The following is a 24426-nucleotide window of genomic DNA, read 5'->3' on the forward strand; positions in this document are numbered from 1 at the left end:
ATCAAACACCTGATGTGAATTTTGCCGTTAAACTCCTTGTTAGAGAACAGCAACTTGTGCAAAAAGTACTGAAACACTGAACAGTTGGACATGTGCATTCAAAAGTTTACAGAAGGTCACATTAAGTTCACCTGTAAAGGTTAGAATGCATTTTAGGTTCATCCGGAAATTTCACCCGAAAGCCGAATATCCCTAACTTTTTGTGAGTAGCGTATATGTACATTTGAACTATTTAAATGTATTAAAACTAAAAGTACCGTTTCCGACCGGAGGGGCGCTGTGGGCTGACGCGGCTGACCGAAAACCAGCGGAAACACACGACGTGACCCGGAAGTACACTCTGGCCAATGGCACAGCATGTAGCCAAATTTCCAGGGTAACCCACGACTCGTGTTTTAATTTAGCCGTTTTAAACGTTTCGTACGCGTTCACAGTTTTTTAAAAACTGATCATTTCCTGATCCGTGCCGGAGATGGGAGTCCCGGCGTTTTTCCGTTGGCTCAGTCGGAAGTATTCGTCAATTATTGTGCATTGTGTTGAAGAGCGGGTGAGTAACAGGCCTTCAAACAAGCTAACGCTCCGACGTTAGCCCGGCTAGCGTGCTAATGCTAACAGGGAGCGTTATGCAATATAGTTTTCTGAATTCGTCATGTTTTCGGTAGACAATCATGAAATTGTCACATTACATTGTTGTTGTTGTGTTTTTATCGTACAAAGGGCTTGGTGGTGTTTGCCGCTGAGTCGTGACGGTAGCGGGTCACGCGGTGTGGCGCACGGAGCCTCGGCTTGTAAACAAAGCGGCGTGGACACGGAGTCGGACACGAACATGTGCACAAAATACCGATTTTCTCTTTTATTTTTTTCCCCGTTTTCACAGTCCAAGGAATGCAATGGAGTCCGTATTCCTGTCGACACCAGCAAGCCGAACCCTAACGAGGTGGAGTTCGACAATTTGTACTTGGACATGAACGGGATCATCCATCCATGCACACACCCCGAAGACAAGTGAGTCCCCTTCCTGTTCGGTGTTGTTTTATCCTGGATTTTGTGTCTTTGTGTGGCAAAATGTGTTGAATTTTCTTGCCATAATTTGTAAGAAGTAAGAATTAAATTGCTGGTGAGGTTTCAGACTGTCATGCTTGTGCCGCACCGTTCTCCCCTGCCTGGAGAAAGGATTGTGCCAAACTCCATTTAAAAACCGAGCATTTAATGCGCCCCTCTTTAAGTCCACATTTCTACTAAAACTTAACTCACGGCCATGATTAACTCATTTTGGGCTTTCTTGTGATTTCGGCATATGTATGATCCACCAAAAAGTTTGTTTACAGTTTAAATTTTTGTTAACTGACCAAACCTGCTCACTACTGCCCATATGTTGATTGTTTTTGCGCTGCAATGTTGTAACCCTAGGAGTTCTGCTGTGTCTTATATTGAAAGTTGGTGATAAATTGAGCCCATTGCCACTTGGCTAATTGGACAAATGCCCAACTGAAGAGTAGCTTCTAATTAAAAAAAAAACTTTGAAAAAACAATTACTTTCTGCATATGTTGGAAGCAACAACCTTGTTTCCTGTTTGTCTAAAACCTAAAAGGGCTTAAATAGACCAATTAATTAAATATGGCCTATGCGGTCCCAAAATTTCAGTTCTAAAATTCTTAACTCCACTCAAATGAAATCTACAATATCAAAAGCATACCAAGCATGACACTTAGACACTTGACAGTGACTCTTTCCGTGATACTCCTTGCTGTGGGTGGTCCTGGGTGAGGGAGGGGAGGGGAGGTAGCTCGCTGCAGTGTCCGTCTATCCTTGGACACAGTAGTGAAACTACCAGTTTTCTTTTTTCTTTTCTTTTTCTTTGTAGTCCTTGTGCACAATATGAAACTTGTACCTTGCACTGTATAAATTCTGTACATGTCATGTTTACTTGTGGTTTCCCCACTAAAAAGCAGCTTTTGCAGCTTATTGGGGCCTTTTCCATTTCATATATATGGACTGTAGTGTAACACAACTATGTAACTGTATTATGTTGATGTTTCCCTCTATATATGAATAAAAACACATCGTATCGTATCGTATCGATGTTCTTTCCACATAAGCAAGAGTCCCTGGTTTAGGTTTACATAAATAATATTTGTGGCTTTGAACAGAAGCTTCACATTTGAGCATGCACTCCCTCTGCGCTCGCCTCGCTCTGAACACACATTTCTCATCCGCAGACCTGCACCCAAAAATGAGGATGAGATGATGGTTGCCATTTTTGAGTACATTGATCGTCTCTTCAATATCGTGCGGCCCAGGAGAGTCCTCTACATGGCCATCGATGGAGTGGTAAGCAAGCCTGCAAGCAGTGAACCTTTTATTGACAGAAAAGTACAGTTTTAGGACCTGGTGTATCTCCATAGGATGTGTTTTTTTTTTTTTTTTTTTCATCTACAAGCCACCTCATCTGATGTATGGCAGAATATACCAGCCATGTCAAATATTCTACATGTCAGGTAATATTTAAAGTGGATGGTTTTAAGAAGGGTAAAAAATAGCTCCTGACACAGAAGCTTGTGTATTTCTTTGAAGAAAGTCTGCTCACAGTTTTTTGGCTGGTGTTAATTCCCAGTGAAACCTAGTATCACTATGGAAAAATCTGAAGAATCATCCTTTGAAAGCAAGTTAACAGAGCCTGAAACAGCTCACAGTAAGACAGGTGGGAGACCGGAAAGCTGCTTCGCTTCTGACGCCTGAGGCAAATGTGTCCCGTTATTGTGACACAAAAATAAATCCAAAGCACCTTTCCATACTGTGAAGTTAGGTAGCCTTTATTTTATTTGCCTTATCATCATGAAAATCTATATCATGTTTTCAAAGGATTGTTAAGTTATTCCTGAGTTAATTGGATCTCTTTTTCCCTCATAATTTGCACTAAACAGGAATAGATTTTTACATGGCTCAGCATATCCAAGCAGTTCAAGTTCACTTATACATACAAGCCTGTTGCAAAGGACTCTACAGAGAATGAGCTTACATGGATCTAATCGAAACAAAGCTAATCAGAGCAGGGGATTTGTCTGGTTACTGTAGACAAGATGTGGTGTAAAAAAAAAAAAAACATGAAATACCACCGAGTGGAAGAAGACACCCTGTTTTACTCGTACCCAGGCTCCCCGCGCCAAAATGAACCAGCAGCGCTCCCGGCGGTTTCGTGCTTCCAAAGAAGGGGCAGAGCTGACCGAGGAGAAACAGAGGATGAGGGAGGAGATCATCCAGAGAGGTGTGTGTTGCTTTAAATCATCATCCATATTGACATGCACAGACCACAAAGCAACACTGCATGCAGTTTTTCCAGAAAATACAGAGACTGCATTAGGCCTCTGACATAGTGTGTGCATGAGCTTCACATCACATTGCACACACAACATACACTCTTTGGACTGGAGCTCACATGCAGTACAATAAAGACCAGTAGATTTTCTTCAGGATATCATTTAGTTAGAGATGAGATGACGCAGTATTGTTTTGCTTAAGTCATTTTGCATTTGGATGGTCATGTGTGCCTTTTTGTTTCTCTAAATGCGTATCATCCCTGACTGTTTCCAGGAGGTTATCTTCCACCAGAGGAGATTAAGGAGAGGTTTGACAGCAACTGCATCACTCCAGTAAGTAAAATCAACTTCAGGAAGCTGCTGTAAAATGCTTTATTCAGGTGACACTCCCTGAAAAAAATTGGTATTTCACCTGGAGGGGCGTGGTTTTGCAGGACGTAGCAGTGCACGTGCTCTAATTTTCATGATAACCTGCGTGCACCTTAGAAAAAAAATCCTGAGTTATGGTTTGATGAAAATGAGAAGTTGGGCTGTGTGGCAAAATATGGGCTAGTTTTAGTTTTAAATCTGGGAAAATTGGGTAAACTAGACTGAATAATACAATATGAGATCAGTTTGTTTGATGCATGTCAAGTATTTTTTGTTTTGTTTCGTTTTTGTTTTGTTTTGTTTTTTTTGTACTGTTTATTCCGAATATGCAAATAGTACAAATAATACAAGGCTTCCTGATTGCTACTAAACAAATTCTTTGCACAACATAATATAGAAATGAAAATTGAGGAAGCAAAATACTAATAAAAGAAAATACAGAAAATAAATGACATATTCGAAAAGGAGTGAGAAGAAGCATAGCTTATTAGCTCTCACCCCTTTGTCTAAATAAAAAATATATATATATATATATATATATATATATAGTATGAAGGCATACAGAGTATACTTTTCTTGTTTTCTTATAATTCGTATATTTGGTCTCGCATATATTCATGGAAACTGATAGTCTGCCTTATAAGTCCATAATTTTGTCCATTTAATGTGAATATATTTTTTAGTTGTGCATATTTTCCAGTATAACATTGTCATGCTTAATTTGAGAATTTATCAACAGTCAGGTAAAAGTCATTTGAAAAATCTGCAGGGAAGTCTGGTCATGTAGCAGAACAAGGAGCAAAAATCTGAGTGTATCTCTGTAGATTGATGATCACAAAACAAAAAAAAAAAAAATAATCTCTCTCTGCGATTACAGTTAGGCGTGATGCCTCCTGTGGGTTCAGTCTTGGGGTTAGGACAAAGGTTAGGTTAATAAACAATTTTTTAGGTTTTGCAAGCTTAAAGAAAAAGAGATGAAACGACACACACATCAGGGCACACCCCGGATCAAATACCAAGTTTTTACCAAGTCCAGTATTCAGGTGCAGCTGTGACTGTTTGACATGACTGCCACGACAGCCTCGTTCGTGATATATATATATATATATATATATTTTTTTTTTTTTACTTGTAGTTGTGAAAGAATTGGAGAGAATAGGATTCATGTTTAGATGTAAATGTTTAGACAACATTTCCCGGTGAAATGTCTTTGTCGTGACGCTTCCTTTTCTTTTCCAGGGAACAGAGTTCATGGACAACCTCGCACACTGTCTTCGTTACTACGTCGCAGACAGACTCAGCAACGACCCGGGGTGGAGGAACATCACAGTGAGTCGAGCTGTGCTCCTCCGGCTCTCAGAAACCCTTTAAATACTCAAAAATCTCCCGACAGAGACCCGCAGGACAGACGTTAATGTTCTCGGCAGACTGCATGATGTCTTTCACTGCAATTATATTGTTCTTTAAACCAAAGCGTAACACTCCTTACTTAAGCATTGCCATCAACGTTCAGGGAAATTGCACCATCATACAAGTAGAATCCACACACTGAGGGAGGCCTGTTTCATTGGACGCTTGTTTTCAGTGTGCAGTTTCTACTTTGTCCCCAGTGTTTGATAATTCTCTGCACCTGACTGAAGCCTATTTTTTTTTTTTTTTTTTAATTTATTTGCTTTATTTTTCTTTACCTTGGTGCATGGTGTCACATTCAGCGTACCATTTAGTCTAACAGCACGTCACTGTTTAGTTTGGCAAATGTGGGTAAAATGTGTCTGCTTTATTCTGATGTTAGTTTTCAAACATGATTTGCTGTGTTCATACGGGAGTGAGCGAGTTTCAAAATTAAAGTCTAAATCTGGCAATAAATCCTTCAATAAAGACAGTCACATGGTGTACAAAGTAGTTAACAAAATGGATTGGTAGACGCATGAATATGAAACCAGTTCCGGCTAAAAAAAAATATATATATTTTTGGATGTTAAATTTTTTTGTTTTACCGGTTTGTGGCCAAAAATGTAATTCCACACAGTGTCTGTGTTTCTCTGTGGAAAATGCCCACAGTCGTTGATTTGTTGTGTTTTCTGTTGTGTTCAGGTCTTCCTGTCTGACGCCAGCGTTCCCGGTGAAGGCGAGCACAAGATCATGGACTTCATCAGGAGACAGAGAGGTTCGCCTGTTCTACCCTGCAGTCACATACACATACAGATTAGTCTGTAATATGTGTTAGTGTAGTTCTGTCGCTCTAAACAAGGGCTGGCTACTGAACTTTGATGCTTTAATGGCACCAACCAAATTGCTTCAATACTACTGGGTATCGAAAGATGCCATGGTATCGAAATTTGGTACTGAATGTCATTCGGTGCCAAATTTCAATACCTCAGGAGTAATGCTCATCAGCATCAGTGAGCCAATCAGCATGCAGCGTTCTTGTACTAAGATCTATATAATAATGCTGGGGATTAGTTGTGTAACGTTACACATCATAGAGGCACGCAGGAAGAACACTACGTTACGCCCAGAGACGCCATAAAACTGATTTTCTAACAGGGTTTCATAAAATTGGTATCGAAAAAAATATTTTTCAGGGCCTGTTGGCGAATTCCAGGTATTGGCACAGAAAAATTCAGAATTCAGAGTGATAATCAGCCCTAATCTGAACTACAGACACAAAGATCCTGTAGCTGAACCTCAGAGACTTGAACCTGATCAGTTTTGTCACTGATTATGGATTTACTTTCATTCTCCTTGCAGCTTGAATTCACTCATGACATGTTTTCACTAGGAATGAAATTCTTGATTGAAACAGTCCCAGTTAACAAATTCTGGCTAATTCAAATCGAATGTTCCCGAAAAAGAAAAACCTGACCCTCGACACTAACTTTTGATGTTTTGTTCCATAGACTTACTGTGATTTATTGTTTTATTGCAGCTCAACCCAACCATGATCCCAACACACACCACTGTCTGTGTGGAGCTGATGGTAAGCCTTTCACCGCAACGCAAGACAAAAAAACCAAAAACTATGCACGATGAACTTGTATTTCTCACGCTGCTGCAAATTTCATACACGTCTCTGTTAATGTGCAAGATTTTTTTGTTTGAATGTTTTTTTTTCCTCCATTATTCACATGAAGCTGACCTCAGGATCCAGCACAGACTTTGTCTTGTTGTTTCACAACCAATTCAGCCTATTTGCTCTAAGATCTGTTTCTTTTCTCTCTGACTGGTTATTGATCAGCTGACCTGATCATGCTGGGCCTGGCCACCCACGAGCCGAACTTCACCATCATCAGAGAGGAGTTCAAACCCAACAAACCCAGACCGTGTGCGCTCTGCGGCCAGATGGGCCACGAGATCAAAGACTGTCAGGGAACGGCCCGAGAGAAGCAGGGAGAGGTGAGTCGGTTTGGTTAAACACCTGGGATTTCACTTTAATGCAGGGCTCGAGACTGCAACCAAGAATTCAGCCAGTGCAGCAAAATATTTTCTTCAGTGGCGCTGGTGTGACAGGAACAATCTGCCTTTAAAAAAAAAAATTATATATATATATATTATTGAATTATAATGATTTTCTGTTGCTTTATTTTGGCATTTCTGTGTCTGTCTGGCCTTTGCCTGTGTGTAAAGAGGAGACTGCTTTACTGTCTAGTCCATGGAAGTACAGTGGTTTACTCAGTGTGTGAACTATACCATGCCTTTCAGGGGAGCTCACTATCCATAATGACATACTACACACTAGAGTTCTCATCGGGCCTGAAAATTAAGACCCGACCCGACCCGGGCCCAACTGGGCCAGCCCAAGGCCCGGCCCGACCCGACTAATTAGCCGAACTTTAGGCCCGACAGCCTGATAAAGCCCCCCCAAAAAAATAAATAAAATCGCCAAATTCGCCATTATTTAGCAGCGCCGGCCGGCCGCGGCACCGGGGCACTATCAGTTGGCATCAGGCGAGCCGGCCGCCGCACCGGCCAGCATCAGGCAACTCACCTGTCAGATCCGGCAGACCTGACCGGGTGGGAGCGGTATCGGTGCTGCGGCCGGCCCGCCTGATGCCAACTGATGGTGCCGCGGCATGTGCGGGTCAATATTGTAGTCTAGAAAACTGGCGATTTTTTTTTTTCTCGTGCGCCCCCAAGTAGATTGCGCCCTGGGCAGTTGCACTGCCCATAGCAAAAACCGTCCCTGCTGCCGAGTCTGCCAGCACAGCGGGATACTGCTGCAACTCTCTCTCACTTGTTTGCGCTGCGCACGCACAGCTGGTTGTCTGTCTGTCACTGAAAGTTTAGCCTCCAAATCCAATCCAGTCTCTCACTCTCTCCACCAGTCACATAAAAATGAAACGTCATAATCAATAACAGAACACATAATTCTATTTTTTTATAAAAAAAAAAATCCCCCACAGAACCCGAAGCCCGACCCAACCCGCCCAATTCACGTAAATTTTAGGCCCGACCCGACCCGAAAATGTCGGGTCGGGTCGGGTTCGGGCAGAATATGAGAACTCTACTACACACACACACACACTCACTCTGCCTCCTGTAATATTCCTATAGTAATTCGTCAGTCGTGTTCTGTGCACAAATGCATGGAAATTAATTTGTCTGATGGAAAATTAACATTTTAGGCTAGCCGTTGCCCTTTTTTTGGTGCACCCAAATTATGTGCCGGTGTGCCTGAATGAATGACACACGTGCACTAAACGCCTTGAAGTAAAGTTAAGAGTGAACCGTTTGTTTTTCTCCTTTCAGCACGATCAGTTTGCAGACACGATGCCGGTCGCCGAGCAAGAGTTCATTTTCATCAGGCTCTGCGTTCTGCGGGAGGTACGGGATTGCAAATTTCATTCTAATTACACTTAACCTGTCATTCTTTGGCATTTTACAAATGTACAGTATGTCACACTGCTGTCTGGTGAGCAGTTTGTATTTATAGCATGTGATCTCATCAGTGCGTAATGTGTCCAAGAGGAATTGTTTTGAAGAGTTGCATAGGAATATAATAGAGAAACTAACTATTGATATAAAGTATGTTAAGAATTGCCATAAGTCTTTCTTTGTCGGCCTGCAATTACAGCATAATTATATATTTTGAATTAAATATCCATCTAAAGAGCCATTCTTCAACTGCAACAGCAATTGGAAAAGGTTCATGATTGAACCTGGACCTCAGAAATAAATTAAATGTAGAGGAACCACTTTCCTCCTCCTTGTCTTTAGTACCTGGAGAGAGAGCTGACCATGGCCAGCCTGCCGTTTCCCTTCGACTTCGAGCGGAGCGTCGACGACTGGGTCTTCATGTGCTTCTTCGTCGGCAACGACTTCCTGCCACACCTACCGTCCTTAGAAATCAGGTGAGCTCGGTTTCATCCTGGAAGTTTCATACCTGCCATAAATAACGTCAGTGGAGAAATTTATCTGTCAGTTAGTAATTCAGACTTCATCCTACTGCTTTACTGAACAACTTGACTTCATTAATTTAGTCATTTATTCATTCATTCAGCCAGTTTTTCCTTGTGCTGGTGTTTAACTTGCATACAGTTAATAAAAACAAACTATGATTATTAATTAATCTTAGATATGAAAGTTTGTTGCTCATATATAATTTTGTTTGTTTAAATTAATGTCATGTTTTATTGGTGATAAATTACCACATTTTGCACTAAAAAAACGATTGAAATCTCTTTCCATTCACTGTTTATTTGAAAAGAGATGGAAAAGTCCCTCAAAACACAGTAATTTTGCCTACAAATTCTGTACAAATCTGTTAATGGGGATGATAGAATATAATAAAGCAGTTGGCATTGTCATTCTGTTTTTTTGACCACTGGAACAGGCTTTTGACTGGTGGAGAGGCACTGACTTCTTTTATTCTATTATACAGTTTTTTAAAATAAAGAATAAAATAGGGCTCTAAATGTTGTTTGGTCCGCTGCCAGAGTAGCTGGCACGGCAGCCAAATTTTGCTGCCACAGCCAACGATAAAGCAGCTTTTTGGCTGGTGTCTGGTGTCAATTTCCCACCTCGATTATCATTTAAATCTGCACTGAATGAGTTGTCGTTTCATTATTCAGTTCTGTTGTTTCTGTGTCTTTCAGAGAGGGAGCAATAGATCGACTGGTCGGCATTTACAAAGATGTTGTACACAAAACTGGAGTAAGTAACTGTCCAAACCTAGAATATATAGGCTTTTATCTATATATACTGTATACTTCCCTGTCTGTTGTATGTCTTTTGTCTCTTTTAGAGTGCATATAAGATCCTTTTCTCCATCTAAAATGTATGTGTTGATGCATTCATGTGCATCAAGACAAATTACTATGCATTTGTCCATGATAGTTGAAGGAAAAATCCCCCCTAAAACACTAAATGTTGTGAAAAATGACTCTTTGTGATGCATTTTATATTCATGGTGTGATTCTATAGTTTGGTGTATGTTTATTCTGGCCAGTTGTAGCCAAGTTGATGTCAGCTCCAGTTGAGTTTGATGTCAGAAAATGTTTCAGCAATTTAAAACATTAATATTCAAAGTCTTTTGTTGTCCCTCACAGTCAAAGAATGAGGCCCTCTTTCTAGAGCCGCCATTTTATACCGATTTTCAACAGTCCTACAGGGAGAAATAGGTCAGAATGCAATGGTGTGTTTTGAGGAAATGCAGGAAGTCACTACCTGCAGTAGAGAGGGAGACGAGGCAGGAAGAGGGAAAGTGGGTTCACAAAAAAGTGAATTAGTGCCCTTGAGGGGTTCCCCAGGGATCCAATTTGGGACCTCTCTTATTCATTCCCTATGAGCTCCCATTAGACAAAATTTTATAAAAGAATGGAGTAGCCTACCGTAATTACACAGATGACACTCAGATCTACTTAACATCAACACCAGGCGTCTGTGGACCTGTTGATACACTCGTAATCCTGGACTCAGAGTTAAATTTCAGTAGCCACAACAAATCACTAAGTTAAAGTTCAGGTTTATTCAGAGCCCAGTATCACTGTTTGCATGACCTCATGAGATTATTACCATCTAAAAATATTGTTAGCTCAGAGGATTCATGTCCAAGCAAGACCTAGGAAGGCCTACTTGTGCCTTTGTTTCCAGAAACTAAGAAATACTCACTGGCTTGACTATAAAATGATGCTTCTTGCCTACAATCCCTCAGCGGTTTTGGGCCCAAATATATCTCTGACATGCTTGTGTCATGTGAACCTTCAAGTACTCTCACTGCAAGTACTGTATTTTTATTATTATGTAAAACACTTTAAATTGCCTGTGTATGAAATGTGCAGTATAAATAAAGCTGCCTTGGCTGGCCACTTCATCACAAAATATCAGAAGGTGAATTTTCCTTTAAATTGATGCCGCCTTTGAGTGTCATAAACCCGACCTGGCCTGTTTTCCTGCACAGGGTTATCTGACACAGAACGGCTTTGTCAACCTGGAGCGCGTTGAGATGATCATGCACGCTGTCGGCGTGGCCGAGGACAACATCTTCAAAAAACGCAAAGAGGATGACGTAAGTTTTTATCACGGCTAATTTAGCACAATTCATGCGACGAGGACCTTCTTTGTTCTTCATGCTTTTCATTTGCTGATATCTTACCCTCTATTTTTAACTGCCGTTTTTCAGTGACCAGTGGAGTGTTTGTTTTCAGTGGTTGAACGTTTTCATTTTTTCTTTTTAGGAAAACTTCAAGAGAAGAATGAAGGAGAAAAAGAAGAGAATGAAAGTGAGTAAAGCAAGAGGTGGATGTTGATAAGAGTGGACCAATGAAAACTCGCCATCAGTCATCTGGATTATGTCATCTGTTCCTGACCCGAACCCTCCAGCACTGTAGTATTTCAGTGTCAACAGGTTGCTTATTCCAGCTTAAACCTGATTAAGACTTTTAGCACACTGTGGGTAGTACCCAGATTACTTTGTAGATGGATAAATGAAGCCACTAATGCAAAGACATAACAAGTTACTGAGATTTAAAACACACACTGACCGATGACATCAGCACCTCACAATGCAAACCATAGAGTCTTCACATCAGTCAACATCCATATATTTGGTATTCAAAAGGATTTTTTTTGGTCATTATTTTTACCCTTGTGTCTGCAGGCAGAGCATCAGGCTCCGGCCTACCTGACCACAGGTCAGTTTGCCCCTCAGGCTCTGGGCGGCAGAGACCGACCTCAGCCCGTTCACAACGCTCGGCATCAGGCCTTCGACATGAGGATGCAGAGCAGAGACCATAACAACAGGGTGAGTCTGGACAGCTGTGGAAGAAACTGGAAATCGCGAGCAAATGTTTAGTAAATCGTCAAGCTTTACAGTTGTACTTGGTCGTAATGATCAGCTGACAGCATCTTAAACACTGATCAGGATCTTCAAATCCAGTCAAGCTGATAAGGTTTGGAGAAAGGAAGAAATTTGAGATGTAAAATGGCATTGAATCCATGCTACCGGATCACAGTCAGTGATGAAATTAATGAAACTGTCTGTGTTTTGTTTTTTTTCCCTGAAGGAGGCTGCACAGTCCCTGAAGGCCATGATGAGGAACGGCGGCAATGTAAGTTTGTGATGAAATGGAAGATGTTTATGGAAGAGTTTTACCTATTGTTGTTTTTTTTTGTCAACAAGACCAAAGTTCTATTTTTTGTTCAAACTTCATTTATCCAGGCAAGTCACTAAGAACAAAGTCATATTTACAGTGCCAGCCTGGCAAAGTGTTGTCTTAATTTTCCAAAACACTATTTAAAGACGGTCTTTATCTGAAATTTTTTGTTCAGTTTGTCTGAAATTTTAAGCATCTACTCTGCAAGAACAAAAACTTCAAAAATAGTTCTTCAAAAATAGCAGAAATTTACCGAACCAAAACAGTTTCCATGTTGGCTTCATGGGAATAAATCACTAGACTTTGCATGTGCTGATTAACTGATTTTTATTTCCATGTCTGTGGTAGTAGGTGATGGAAAAATGTGCCCATTGAGAAACGTGCAAGCTCACAGACAGACTGGGAACCTTGATCTGTCAGTTCCGATGTAGTTAATAAGTTAAAAACGCTTGTACCACAGGATATTTGTGCAATACACAGCTGTCTGTGCAGATTACACTTCACTAAATGTGACAAAAAGATGCAGGCACGTCTCTGTTCTGTGAAACACACAAGTCAAAAACACTTTGAAAGAAAAACACATTCAGTATGGATCGTCCATAAGAACATCAATCAACAGTGGCCTGCCATACATTTGCATATGACTGAGAAGTTTGACAAAGGCAGCGAGTGCGAGGAAGGTCTGCGGCATACAGTAGCCAAGGTAGTGAGTTTTACTCACAGATTAGTTTTCAACAGAAAACCCACGTGCAGAAAGATCTGCGCTTGTGCTTGATGGTGGTTAAACTATTTTAACCTTCACATTACTCAAACCAAACCAAAATAATACAGATTTAATAATTCCTCTGGTTGATTTTTGCAATGCAGGAAAGAATAAGACACACTTTTGGCTTTGATGCTTTTGAAACATTTATAAAATGGACAGAATTTCTATAGTGCCTCTCTAGTGTACTGACCACTCACAGCACTGTACAGTGTTTGCCTCACATTCACCCGTTCACACACACACTACACACACTCTAATGGCAGAGGCTGCCATGCCAGATGGCAAGTTGCCCATCAGGAGCGGTTAGGGGTTCAGTGTTTTGCTCAAAGACACTTCGACACTTTCTCTGGAGGAGCCGAGAATCGAACCAGGGACCTTTCAATCACCAGACGGCTGCTCAGCTTCCTGTGCCACGCCGCCCCTTAAAATTTTACCAAAGCACATGTACAACTTGAGATTCAGTCAGGATTTTGTAAGGATTTTGTACTTTCAGTGCCCACATGAAGTCACCTTTGGTTGTACATCAAAGTTATTTATACCGGAAGAAAAGCTCATTTCCCAAAACATGAAACATGAAAATCTTTGTTTTATGCAAAAGAACTGCTTTTAGTCTGGAACTCATCCTGATCCCAGAGAGTGAATGTTCTGCTATAGTTCCCCTCATGATGCCTATGTGTTTTCTTTCCCCTAACCCCTTCTTGTTTTTTTTTTTTTTCTTTCAGTCGTCTGCAGGGCCAAGCGACAGCTCCGACAGCAGGGGGGTGAAGAGGAAAGCAGAGGACAGCGACAGTGAGCCTGAGCCTGAAGACAACGTCAGGTAAACTGAATACACGCTTCATATTGGGTTTAATGTAAGCATGAACTTCCTGTCAGCCTGCTAGTGCTGATTACAAGCAGGACATGTGGGGGGTTTTAGTACAGTCCACAAAGTTTATTCTCTTCAAATAAAATTATCCATGGTGTAAAGGCTTCAGAAAAATAAGATTGTTGTGGTGAAAAAGTTTTCTCTGCGTCCTGGGGTACGATTTTAGAATGAAGTGAACTGGACTGACTAAAGGTAAAAAGAGCCTCAACCAGAACAGAGAGAAGACTCGGACTGGTTTGATCTGCTTGTTTGTGCAGAAACAAACTCATAGACAAACACAGAGCAACAAAGTCAATTTTATTATCCCCAAATGGAAGAAAAGCAAGTGTTTCAGGTCTCACAATAACAAATAAAAAATAAGAATTAAGCAGAGGCATGAACACAAATGCAAATAGTCGTCATCACATTGCAGACAGTCCACTGGAAGCTGTGGACACTGTTAATCTAGTAGCTGTTTTTCTGCGGGTCTAAAATATTAACTAAAACAGGTTGTATTTATTTTGCTTTGTATGAATCTGCCCTTATGTCTGCCGCTGGTCTGGAGGCAGTTATGAAGAGGGTGAGCAGGGTCATTAACAATCTGCTTAGCCTTTTCTTTTTAAAAAAAAAAACAAACTTCTGATTGCATCCAGTGACCCCGCTGCCACCCTCGCCTTGCGCTGCAGTTTTGATTCGGTCTTGATTGCACATGTTACTAAAAACACCAAACAGACCAGCCGGAGCAGAGCGCTCTGTGAAACAGTCTGGTCAAATTATTCTAAAAAACAATCAACATTTAAAAGTGTACAGTTTTCTTAAATTTCCAAATTCCAGATGCAGGCCAGAGTCGCATCATATTAGATTTACTCTAAATGCCAGCTGCCACCTGGAAAAAATAAAAACATTGATGTCAACCTCTCAGGGGGGAAAAAAATATAAATTCATCATTGCATCATTACACGTGGTACAGATGACGGTGTGTGTGTGTGTGTGTGTGTGTGTGTGTGTGTGTGTGTGTGTGTGAGTGAGGGAGGGAGGGAGGGAGGGAGGGAGGGACGGACGGGGTTGACAGTACCATTAAATCAGTGACAACAGCCATTACCAACCCCTCTGAAGTCTCATACAGTCTCAGCCACACAGAAAGACGCTCCACACACACACACAGATTAAAAGTGTAGGCCAAAGCAACTTTAGGATGTGTTGATGAACCCGGCGGTTCATTAACACACTGCACAGAGAGACTGGCTGCTCGGTTTATGCTTTGAAATGAGCTCGACAACCACACCAAACCGGGACTGACAGTCACTTCAGTCTCACGTGAATTAGAGGTGGGAGAAAAAAATCAATTTTTATATACATCGCGATGTGGACGTGGGGCGAACCGGCATCGATGCATTAATGTCAATAATCTATGCTTATAAAATGATAAAAAAGTGTATTAAAAGCAAGTGTTTGGAAACATTTTGGATATTTATGAAGAGGAAGGGACAAAAGAGCTGGATAAGAGCCAAACAGTGTGTAAGTTATGTCACACAACACTGAAATATTTTGGCAACACGAAATTACAGTAAATAACAGTAAATTAATTATTTAGTGTTCTTTTTAATCATAGTTCACTACAAAGACACCTTATTTTAGTTGTCGCACAGTAAAAAAAAACAAACAAATTGTCTGCCTGAAAAATGATGCAAAAAATGATTCAATGACAATCACAAAAATGTGCATCGAGATGCATCGATAATCACTTTATAATCGCATCGTTGCCCTCATAATCGTAATCGAATCGTGAGGTGGCCAAAGATTCCCAGCTCTAACGGGAATAATATCATGAGCGCCATGCTGACGTGTGATACCTGTGGTCGAGAAACGGCGTGAACTTCCAGTTACACAGTGATTCGGTGTTTTACGGTATGGTCGGCAGCCCTACATCTGCATGATATACATTTTGTGCCAGTAATTTAAACAAAAAAATGATATTCTGCTCAAAATGCCCAGGTTTAGTGAAGGGTGGCTCGATCCTTGTGGTGAGCTGGAAGTGTTTTCCTAGCATAGCAAAAAATCCACCAATGTCGGTTTTGGTCTCTCAGCAGATAATATTGTTTATGGTGAAATACATGATGATCACAGGGATTAGCGCCGCATCAATTTGATGTCTTGGAAGCAGGTTACCGGACTCATTATTTCCAAAGTTGACTCAAGAGTCGGCCGTTTCAACATGACATATCGATATAAGTTTATTACGGTGATGGAATACCGGTGTGAAGAAAGTTTGAAGTCTCTGAAAGTTCATTTTCATATCATAGTGGAATCAATGGCTGGATAAAAGGGAGTGAAAATGATATTGCGCTTCTAAAATACCACCGCTCGCTGTGGGAACAGATTAGCAGAAATGCAGAGATTAGGCTAAACAAGCAGAATCACCGGCACGGTCCTTGAAATTCCTACCAGGACCTGCCGTTGGTAGAAATGCATGCAGACACAGTTAATAAAATGTGAACGCTTGGAAACAAAAAAACAAAAAAACAAAAAAAACACAGCTCTACAGAAGCTGTTGAGTGATTGAAGCCGCTGTTAACCAACACACCTGGAGATCAGCGCTCATTAATGCCACTGTACCGCGGCACAAGCTGTTCGGCCCCCTCCTCCCCTCCGCAGGCGATTAATATGGAAAGGAGGAATATTCTTGCAAATTCCTCTGTGACGCACTCGCCAAAGCTGTTAAATCCATCGGGCTAAATTGGTATTCATGGAGGCTTTCCTCTCACAAGTCGGCGCTCCCCGCAGGCCGCTCCGAGGATTGACTAGACAGATGCTGGACGGCCTTGATTATGTGTGCAGCGTGGCATCGCCGTCGCAAATCTACCAAGAAGTCAAAGCCATTAAACTGCTCCCGGAGCGGTGGGGAAGTTTCTCACACGTTCGGCCCGTAGACGCAATAGAACGGCATCTTTTTTTAAAAAAAAAAAAAAAAACAGTTGTTTTTGAATGAGTAAATGTGTAATTTGGACACATTCATAAGCTTTTAGTTGACTCTCCCACCCGTGGTGATTTTACAGTGAGTGCAGCAGCAGAAAAGGCTTTAATCCCAAGATCAGCAACGTTATAAGCGACGGAAAATAAAGAGCACCAGCGTCAAAGCAGCAGCATCCAGACTGTAGGTGGAGGGAAAAAAATAATTTGTGTCCCTGGAGAGCTGATGTGTAATCCAGTGCTTGATAAAGAACTGAGAGCCGGGGCGATTTAATTATTTTTTTATTAAACACTCGAGGCGACCGGCTTAAACAATAAAGCAGAGGAGCATAGACAGCACTCAACTCGGCTGAATGAAGCCCTGATAATTTATGCAGTTGCAGCGGCAGCGTAGGCGCTCATCTGCGTTTACGGCGTTTCTGTGTTTCCAGCGTGCTCCGCCGCTCCGAGCAGGCTTTGTTCTGTGTGTTGCATTGTGGAGATAAAGCAGGGAGGTAAATGAACTTAACCAGACTAAAGAAATGAATACGATTTGCAAACATTTTGTCCTCCTTTGTGACAACAATGGAAACCCATTTTCATAAACTTCCATTGAGTTGCTGAGTTGATTTCAGCTCTCATTATCCTGTAGGAGTATTTAGGTGTTTTTTTTTTTTTGGGGAACCGAGCACACAAAGACTGAATTTTGCTGATTAGGTTTTAACAAGCTGCGGGCTGTAATGGAGACATCAGTGCACGATTTCCACTTTATTACATCTGATTATGAGTTAATGTTTCTCTTTCTTCCTTTCATTCGACAGCGTTAACTGAAAGAAAAACACTATTTGTCCCTTTCTTCTCTCGTGTGGTTAAGAAACACTGCGACTCCTTAAATAAAACTGGTTTAATATCAACGAATGCATGGATCTAAGTGTATTAAACAAACGATGGACTCACCATTGATGGGCTTTAATGTCAGCAGTTCAGGTTCTTAAATCAAAGCTGGCGGCTGCTGTGTTTGACCTGAAGATACAGATCAAACTTTTTCAGTATTGTACGGATAAAGTGGTGATTGTGCGGCAGGTTGTGGGAGGAGGGCTGGAAGCAGAGATACTACAAGACCAAGTTCGACGTGGACGTGACCGACGAGGATTTCAAGCGCAAGGTGGTCAAGTCGTACGTCGAGGGTCTCTGCTGGGTGCTGCGCTACTACTACCAGGTAAGAGCGATAAGCCGCACCGCCGGGTCGTAAACCCAACGATCTGATCACAGGTAAACGCATCGTGCCAGGATTGTAACGTATTTGTTCTGCAGCAAACTCACTGCGACGTTGTTTACCGAAATAAGATGACAAAAAGTCAAAGTCTTCATTTTGGAAATTGTGTTGATGATAGTGGAGTGGTGAAAGACAGAGGAGGAGTTTGTTTTACATTTTCTTGACATTCACTTCGATGCGTTGGCCCTCCACAGCTGGGAAATTGCTACCTTCCGCTACAAAAATGTAAATAATAGTAATACTGCTCATCCCAAAAGACAAGGAAAAAAAACAATTAAAATTGCAGTTGCCCATATATTATGATGTAAACATCCCCATGAGAGCTGCTGTTGAACTGGAACTGATCCTGGAACGAGTCCAGGAGTAAACTTCTGACGGCCCAAATTACCCAGATCCAACACATCTACAGAAAAAAAACAAAAACAAAAAAAACAAAACACCGGTTATAGTTTACAGACGCATTAATCAAGAGGAAACTGTGATGCATGTGGCACCTGTTTTTCCACACGGCGTGTCTGCAGCAGAGTGACACAGCAGGAACTGAAGCTCCATCGACGAGTAAAGAACTCTTGGCAGCTGATTTTGATTTCGTCTCAGTCTTTTGACTAAAATGCACATTAGTTTTAGTCAAATGCACACACAGATGATTTTATATGCACTTCAGTCTGAGCTACATGCGTTTTATGATACAGTGTTGGAACAGGACCCTGCACTCAGTGTTGCTTTACTCCTAATTCAACTGGTTTATAACGATTGTGGCCACCAGGGGGCATCAGTCTGAATGAACTACAGCCAAGATGCTCCTTTGGTTTATTGAAAACAGAAATGAGCATGTGGTTCTGACACTGAGATACAAACAGCAATAATGAGTAACAGTCTGTATATACTTTGTCAACAGACTGACATATGTATATATAGACTGTGGACATCTAATAGCGCTATATTAAATAGTGATATTACTGCAAATATAAAAAACAACATAAATAAAATCATAACTGTGGCAACATTTCTGGAATCTGTGTCCAAATATTAATTGGCAGTAATAATAAGTAATAGATAAGTAATAAATAAGCAAATGCAACAATGAAGCGTCACAACAAAACCTCTTTGGTTACAAAGCTACAGAATTCCCTCTTTCCTCCATTAAGGCTAGTGGCATGAAGTAGCTAGCAAGCATTAGACTCTGTGCAGTATGCATTCATACCAATGTTAGTATTGGAGCACAGCATAAGAGGAAACACTGGGCGGCGCTGTGCACAGAACGCGCAAACTAATAACCTACAGAGACAGAAAACAGGCAGTGATGAGCAGCTTCAACAGTAAACGAGCTACAGCATAGTCGAACATGATTTCTCTGCAATTAATTAATGCACTGCAGCATAATTAGGAGATAAAACTAGCCACAAATGTCGGGGTTACTTACTGACTGTTGCACACACACCCTCGACATAAACTGAGAATGTGCACAGCAGTACACACACTGCAGTCCTTCCACAGCTGCACTCTCAAACTTTTTACTGACTAAACGTCGGCCGTATTCCTCCGCAGACGGGGGGCCCTAGTGCGGCTCTGATTGGCTGCAGAGGTAGTCCAACGTCACAGCTCCACATCAGCAAACAAAACATTCTCTCTTTAGACAAAATAAATACAACGGCTGTTTTCCTTGTAACACTGCAAAATGCTCGACCCTCTTTCAACCAGTTCAGCCAATGACAGGGCAGCACACTGAATCTCAACCAATCACAGGGCGGTACATTGCGAGGTTATATTGTGACAGACGCACCAGAGGGGGGATTTTTTTGAACGTCTGACAGTCGACTAATAACACTTGCGTCTCGTCTTGTCCGTGAAAACCAAACATCCATGTTGTCGTAGTGGTTATTATCTATGATCTGTTTTTAGTCGTGGAAAAAAACGGTTGCTGATGATGTAGATGTTCGTCATCATCTTTGTTGAGGAAATCAACACTGGAGGGACGTCAGAGCACAGGTGTTTGCTCTGACACTGCGCTTTAGTCAGATCATTGTAAACTCAGTCAGACAAAGTTAACAGTACATACTAATCAACAGAAACATTTTACTGTGCATTTTGAAGTGTGCATTTTGAACTGTATCACCTCTTCCTATGGCATAACGGTAATACGGGAACACTGGTCGAAACTGGGCGATTTTACACCGGATTGGCTCAACTGCCTGGTCTCTGTGATGATAAAGGCCTTTATATCAGCTGAGTACTTTAACATGCAGACAAGAAACCCGATTCTTGAGAATAACCAGGTTAAGGTACCTTGCAGCGGTGATAAATTCAAAATACGTCGGCCACCGCGCTGCAGCCGGCGCCCCCGTCTGCCAGAGAGAGCGGCTCAGTCGGCCTCTTTACATAAACTCTGGGAAATCCCCCTTTTTCACCAGAGATAGTCAGCTGGCCACCTGAATAGACTGAATGAGCAGGTTTTTCCCTGATGGCATATTCCAAGATGACCATGCCAGGATCCATCGGGCTCAGATTCTGAAAGATGGGTTCAGGGAGCGTGAGACACATGCCCCGGCCACCACAGAGTCCAGACTTTAACCCAATCAGGAATCTTTGGGATGTGCTGGAGAAGACTTAACGCAGCGATCCGACTCCCATCATCATTACAAGATCTAGGCGAAAAATGAATGCAAACCTGGATGGAAATAAATACTGTGACATAATAAGCATAAGCTTATGGTGAATGTGTGCCGTAATCAAAGCTAAAGGCAGTCTAGCGAAATATTAGAGTGTGTGACTTTAAGGCTTTAAAAAAACACCGATATCCAGTTGTAAACACTCGGGGTCTCATAGCTGCTTTTCCTGCTGCACAGGAAGTGATGCGGTTTATGTTCCTGCTGTGTGTGGAAAAAACAGAAGAAGAGTTGGGTAGTTGGCATGAGCAGAAATTAGCCACCACGGCTAAAAAAAAAATAAACAAAGAAAAGTGAAATTCAAACTCCATATAAATAAATTTTAAAAAAGCCCCGCCTACACTGGTTGATTGACAGCTGATCTCTAAGTGCAGAGCAGAAACACCACTGTGATGCGAGCTTAGCAGCAAAGATGGGGATTGATTAAACGTAAGTGTTGCACAGATCTATCATCTATCAGAGGTTGCTGACAAAGACGCAGCGTCTGGTCTTCAACCGGCCCAAAACGGCACACGTCACCCCGCTGTTCGTATCCCTCCACCGCCCCCCAGGTGCTGCACACATGAAATAAAAAAAAAACCTTGACGCTCACTGACAAAACAGAAACTAAAACACACCCTGCCTGCCTCAAGTCCCTCTGGGATGACCACCACAACAGGGCCAGTGGTGGAAACCAAACTCCAGTTCGATCTGCAAGAAAAAGCTAAAGACTTTGATGAACACCTCTGGCACTCGGTCGACTGAAAATAGAATAAAGAATTTAAAAAAAGATAAAAAGTCACTGCCTGTTGGTGCGTACGCCCTATCAGCCCTGAGTTTAGCTTCATGACCCTGAACTCAAGTCATCTCCTGACCAATTTCAGGATAAAAACATCTAAATTAAATTATACCAAAGGTATCTCGTCATTTGGGGGCGTCCTGGTGGTGCAGCGTCCTGGGTTCGAATCTGAGCCCGGGGCCATTTGCTGCATGTCGTCCCCTCTCTCTCTCTCTCTTTGTCTGCTGTGGCCAGCAAATAAAGCAGAACTGGCCAGAAGAACCTTGTCGTTCGGACTCAGCTGTGGGCTGGATCTCATTGTGCCGCGTCCTCCGCTGAGAGAAGTCGCCCAGCTATCACACAACGTGGGTTTCTGACATGAATCGATCCATTCAGATGACGCAAACGAACTTTAGCAATGCATCCGATTATTCAGTGACCATGAATAATTTGTACACCTGAAATAAATAGCCAGTGATTGTGTTATTTAAAAAAAAAATGGTTGAAGGTTAATCTTAGTTGAAAAGTGGCTAAGTACAACTAAATATGCTGTGTGTCCGCTGGCCGGAAATGATTTTTTATAGGTTTTTTTTCTCTAGTTTTTCATGAATCACAACAATGCCATCAAACAGCGACAACACAAGGCGACGGGACGACACTTTACATCGCAGAGTGACGATGTGCTCACAAGTTCAGCCAAATATCAGCAGTAAAACATAATTTTGGAACGATAAGACATTTCTTTTGAAAGCTGATATCGGCTAACTGTCGGCATCAGACACTATCAGTCAGTCTAGAAAAATTATGTCAAATGTGCCCTCATTATGTCAGGGTTGGTCATTTCCATGCATAAAACATCAGCTGCAGACGGATGGGTGGACAAACAGACAGATTGATTGATAAAATTGTTGTGTATGATGCATTAAAATATCAGCCATGTCAACAGTCCCTCTACAGATCATGCCTGCAGCTTATTTGGAGCAACTTGCAATGAGCTTAACAGTAAAATAAGCTTCAGTTTCTAAATCAAAACCCCGTTGGAGCAGCCAGTAATGAAGAGAGCGAGCCACGGCACACAGACGATAGATGTGTTATTTATCCCTGTCGATTTCATTATTTGGAAAATGGCAGAAAGCCAGCTACGTGGAAAGTTCCTGCACCCTTGTCGCCTTTTTTTTTTTTTTTTTTTTTAAGATTTAAAATTTCCCGGTGACAGTGGATGGCTGCTCAGTTGTTTCGATTCGGAATATCTAAGATTTTTCATTGCAAAAAACAAACAAAAAAAAAAAAAAAAACGGTACTTTCACATTCTTAAACCCTGCGCCAAGGTGTTAGTCTCGTTTGACCGGTCATTTTCATAAACAGACCTCAGACAATTCCCATTTATTTAAAAAGAAGAAAAAGACAGAATAAACAATTAATTGATTATCAGTGTATTCATGTGAAAGACAGCAGCAAGGTTTTCCTCTATATTGAATGTCAAGGACTCCTCGTTGTTGAGTGCCTCAACGAGGGGAGGAAAAAAAAAAAAATCTCAGGCTCTGTCCAGCAGTCATCCATATCTCCTGCCATTGTTTGCAGTGTGATTATAGACTAAATCATTTTATTGTTGTAAAATATTGATCTTTTATCTTGAAATGAAATAATTAGGCGTCGGCCCTCTCCAGAAGAGCCTCTGCGTAGCGGGCGTGAGCCGCTGGGATTTGTCCGAGGTAATTGTGAGCTCTGTGTTATGCGGGCTGTGTGTTGACACCGCACGCTCCGCAATCGAAAGCCCGTCTCAGGGGGGCGTTCGGGATGAATTCATTAGCGGGCCCCTCGGCGGACGGGGACGTGTCTGGTCTCCGCTGCCACACATTCACGCTTGTGCCGCCGGCGAGCCGAGTTATGAGCACGCACACCTCGCCAAATGCTCGGGGAAGGAGAGGCGGTTTGCCCAAAGCCCAAAACACAAAAGGCGAGATTCACACTTTGTCGCTGAATTTGTTGGATTTGTAACCCCTGATGAAGGCGTTTCGTTTTGCCTGTGCACGTTAGAGAAACTGTTTTTTTTTTTTTTGTTTTTTGTTTTTTTGAGCTTCTGCTAATTTTATTTTTTAATACAAGTTCATGCATGTTGGTTGTGAGGCGAGGCAGCGGCCGTTTTGTCTTTCTTGTCTCGGTTATCATGCAGGACTGTGAGGTTTATCAGGTGTGTGATTTGAGATGTCTCAGTCACAAAGGAATCTCTCATCATAATTTATTAAAAAAAAAAAAAAAAAAAAAAAAAATCAGCGTATTCCCCCCTAAATGTCCTGTGCAATTATTTGAATGTGGGAATCCGGGCCTTTTCTACCTTTTATTATGGTAAAGTCCCATATTATCATTTGAATGAACATCTTTAATAATAGAGTGCTCGGCTTTAAAATGAGATTGGCTAAGATGTGAGGATTGTTGAATATATCAGAGGACCTCGTTTTCCCAGAGGTGCGTTGTGGGAAGTGAAGGTCGTCCTTTGGTGTGACTTTGAAAGCCGGGGCTTGTTTGCTTGGAAACGATAAGTGTTATAAATACAGGATTTGCAGGATTTCTCTCTCCCCCTCTCTCTCTCTCTCTCCTACATAAACATTTTAAAAATACAGACAAGGTAGGATGAATTTTCAAGTAGCCGGAGCTACTAAACAAGAACTGGAGAATATTTTTTTTGGTGTTCACATCACACTCTGGTTTGCGGTGCGTTTTTATTTTTGCTCCCGCATATTTAGTGAGCGTAGCAGCGAAGGCCGGAAATTAATTTGGACTTGTGACAGCCACCATGCTGCTACCAGGGAGTTTTTTTTTGTTTTTTTTTTTACACCCAGGCCTCCAGTTTTAAGCAGGCTGGAGATTTCTAAATGTCAGCCTCAGC

General features: G+C 41.7%; 1 protein-coding gene across 1 annotated transcript in view; it reads left to right on the top strand.

Moving 5' to 3' along the window:
* Positions 1 to 339: 339 nt before the first annotated feature.
* xrn2 (5'-3' exoribonuclease 2) overlaps positions 340 to 24426 on the top strand; it is a 49197-nt gene continuing 25110 nt past the window's right edge. The window contains exons 1-18 of the mRNA XM_030047264.1: positions 340 to 547; positions 878 to 1005; positions 2221 to 2332; positions 3155 to 3266; positions 3593 to 3651; positions 4927 to 5016; positions 5782 to 5854; positions 6617 to 6667; positions 6926 to 7083; positions 8437 to 8511; positions 8905 to 9038; positions 9783 to 9840; positions 11087 to 11194; positions 11364 to 11408; positions 11786 to 11929; positions 12192 to 12236; positions 13770 to 13864; positions 17924 to 18059. Of these exons, the coding sequence (XP_029903124.1) occupies positions 473 to 547; positions 878 to 1005; positions 2221 to 2332; positions 3155 to 3266; positions 3593 to 3651; positions 4927 to 5016; positions 5782 to 5854; positions 6617 to 6667; positions 6926 to 7083; positions 8437 to 8511; positions 8905 to 9038; positions 9783 to 9840; positions 11087 to 11194; positions 11364 to 11408; positions 11786 to 11929; positions 12192 to 12236; positions 13770 to 13864; positions 17924 to 18059 (1698 nt within the window). The 5' untranslated portion in view covers positions 340 to 472. The remainder of the gene's footprint in view (positions 548 to 877; positions 1006 to 2220; positions 2333 to 3154; positions 3267 to 3592; positions 3652 to 4926; positions 5017 to 5781; positions 5855 to 6616; positions 6668 to 6925; positions 7084 to 8436; positions 8512 to 8904; positions 9039 to 9782; positions 9841 to 11086; positions 11195 to 11363; positions 11409 to 11785; positions 11930 to 12191; positions 12237 to 13769; positions 13865 to 17923; positions 18060 to 24426) is intronic.

The sequence above is a fragment of the Myripristis murdjan genome, chromosome 24 (assembly GCF_902150065.1).
Source record: "Myripristis murdjan chromosome 24, fMyrMur1.1, whole genome shotgun sequence".
Lineage (NCBI taxonomy): Eukaryota > Metazoa > Chordata > Actinopteri > Holocentriformes > Holocentridae > Myripristis > Myripristis murdjan.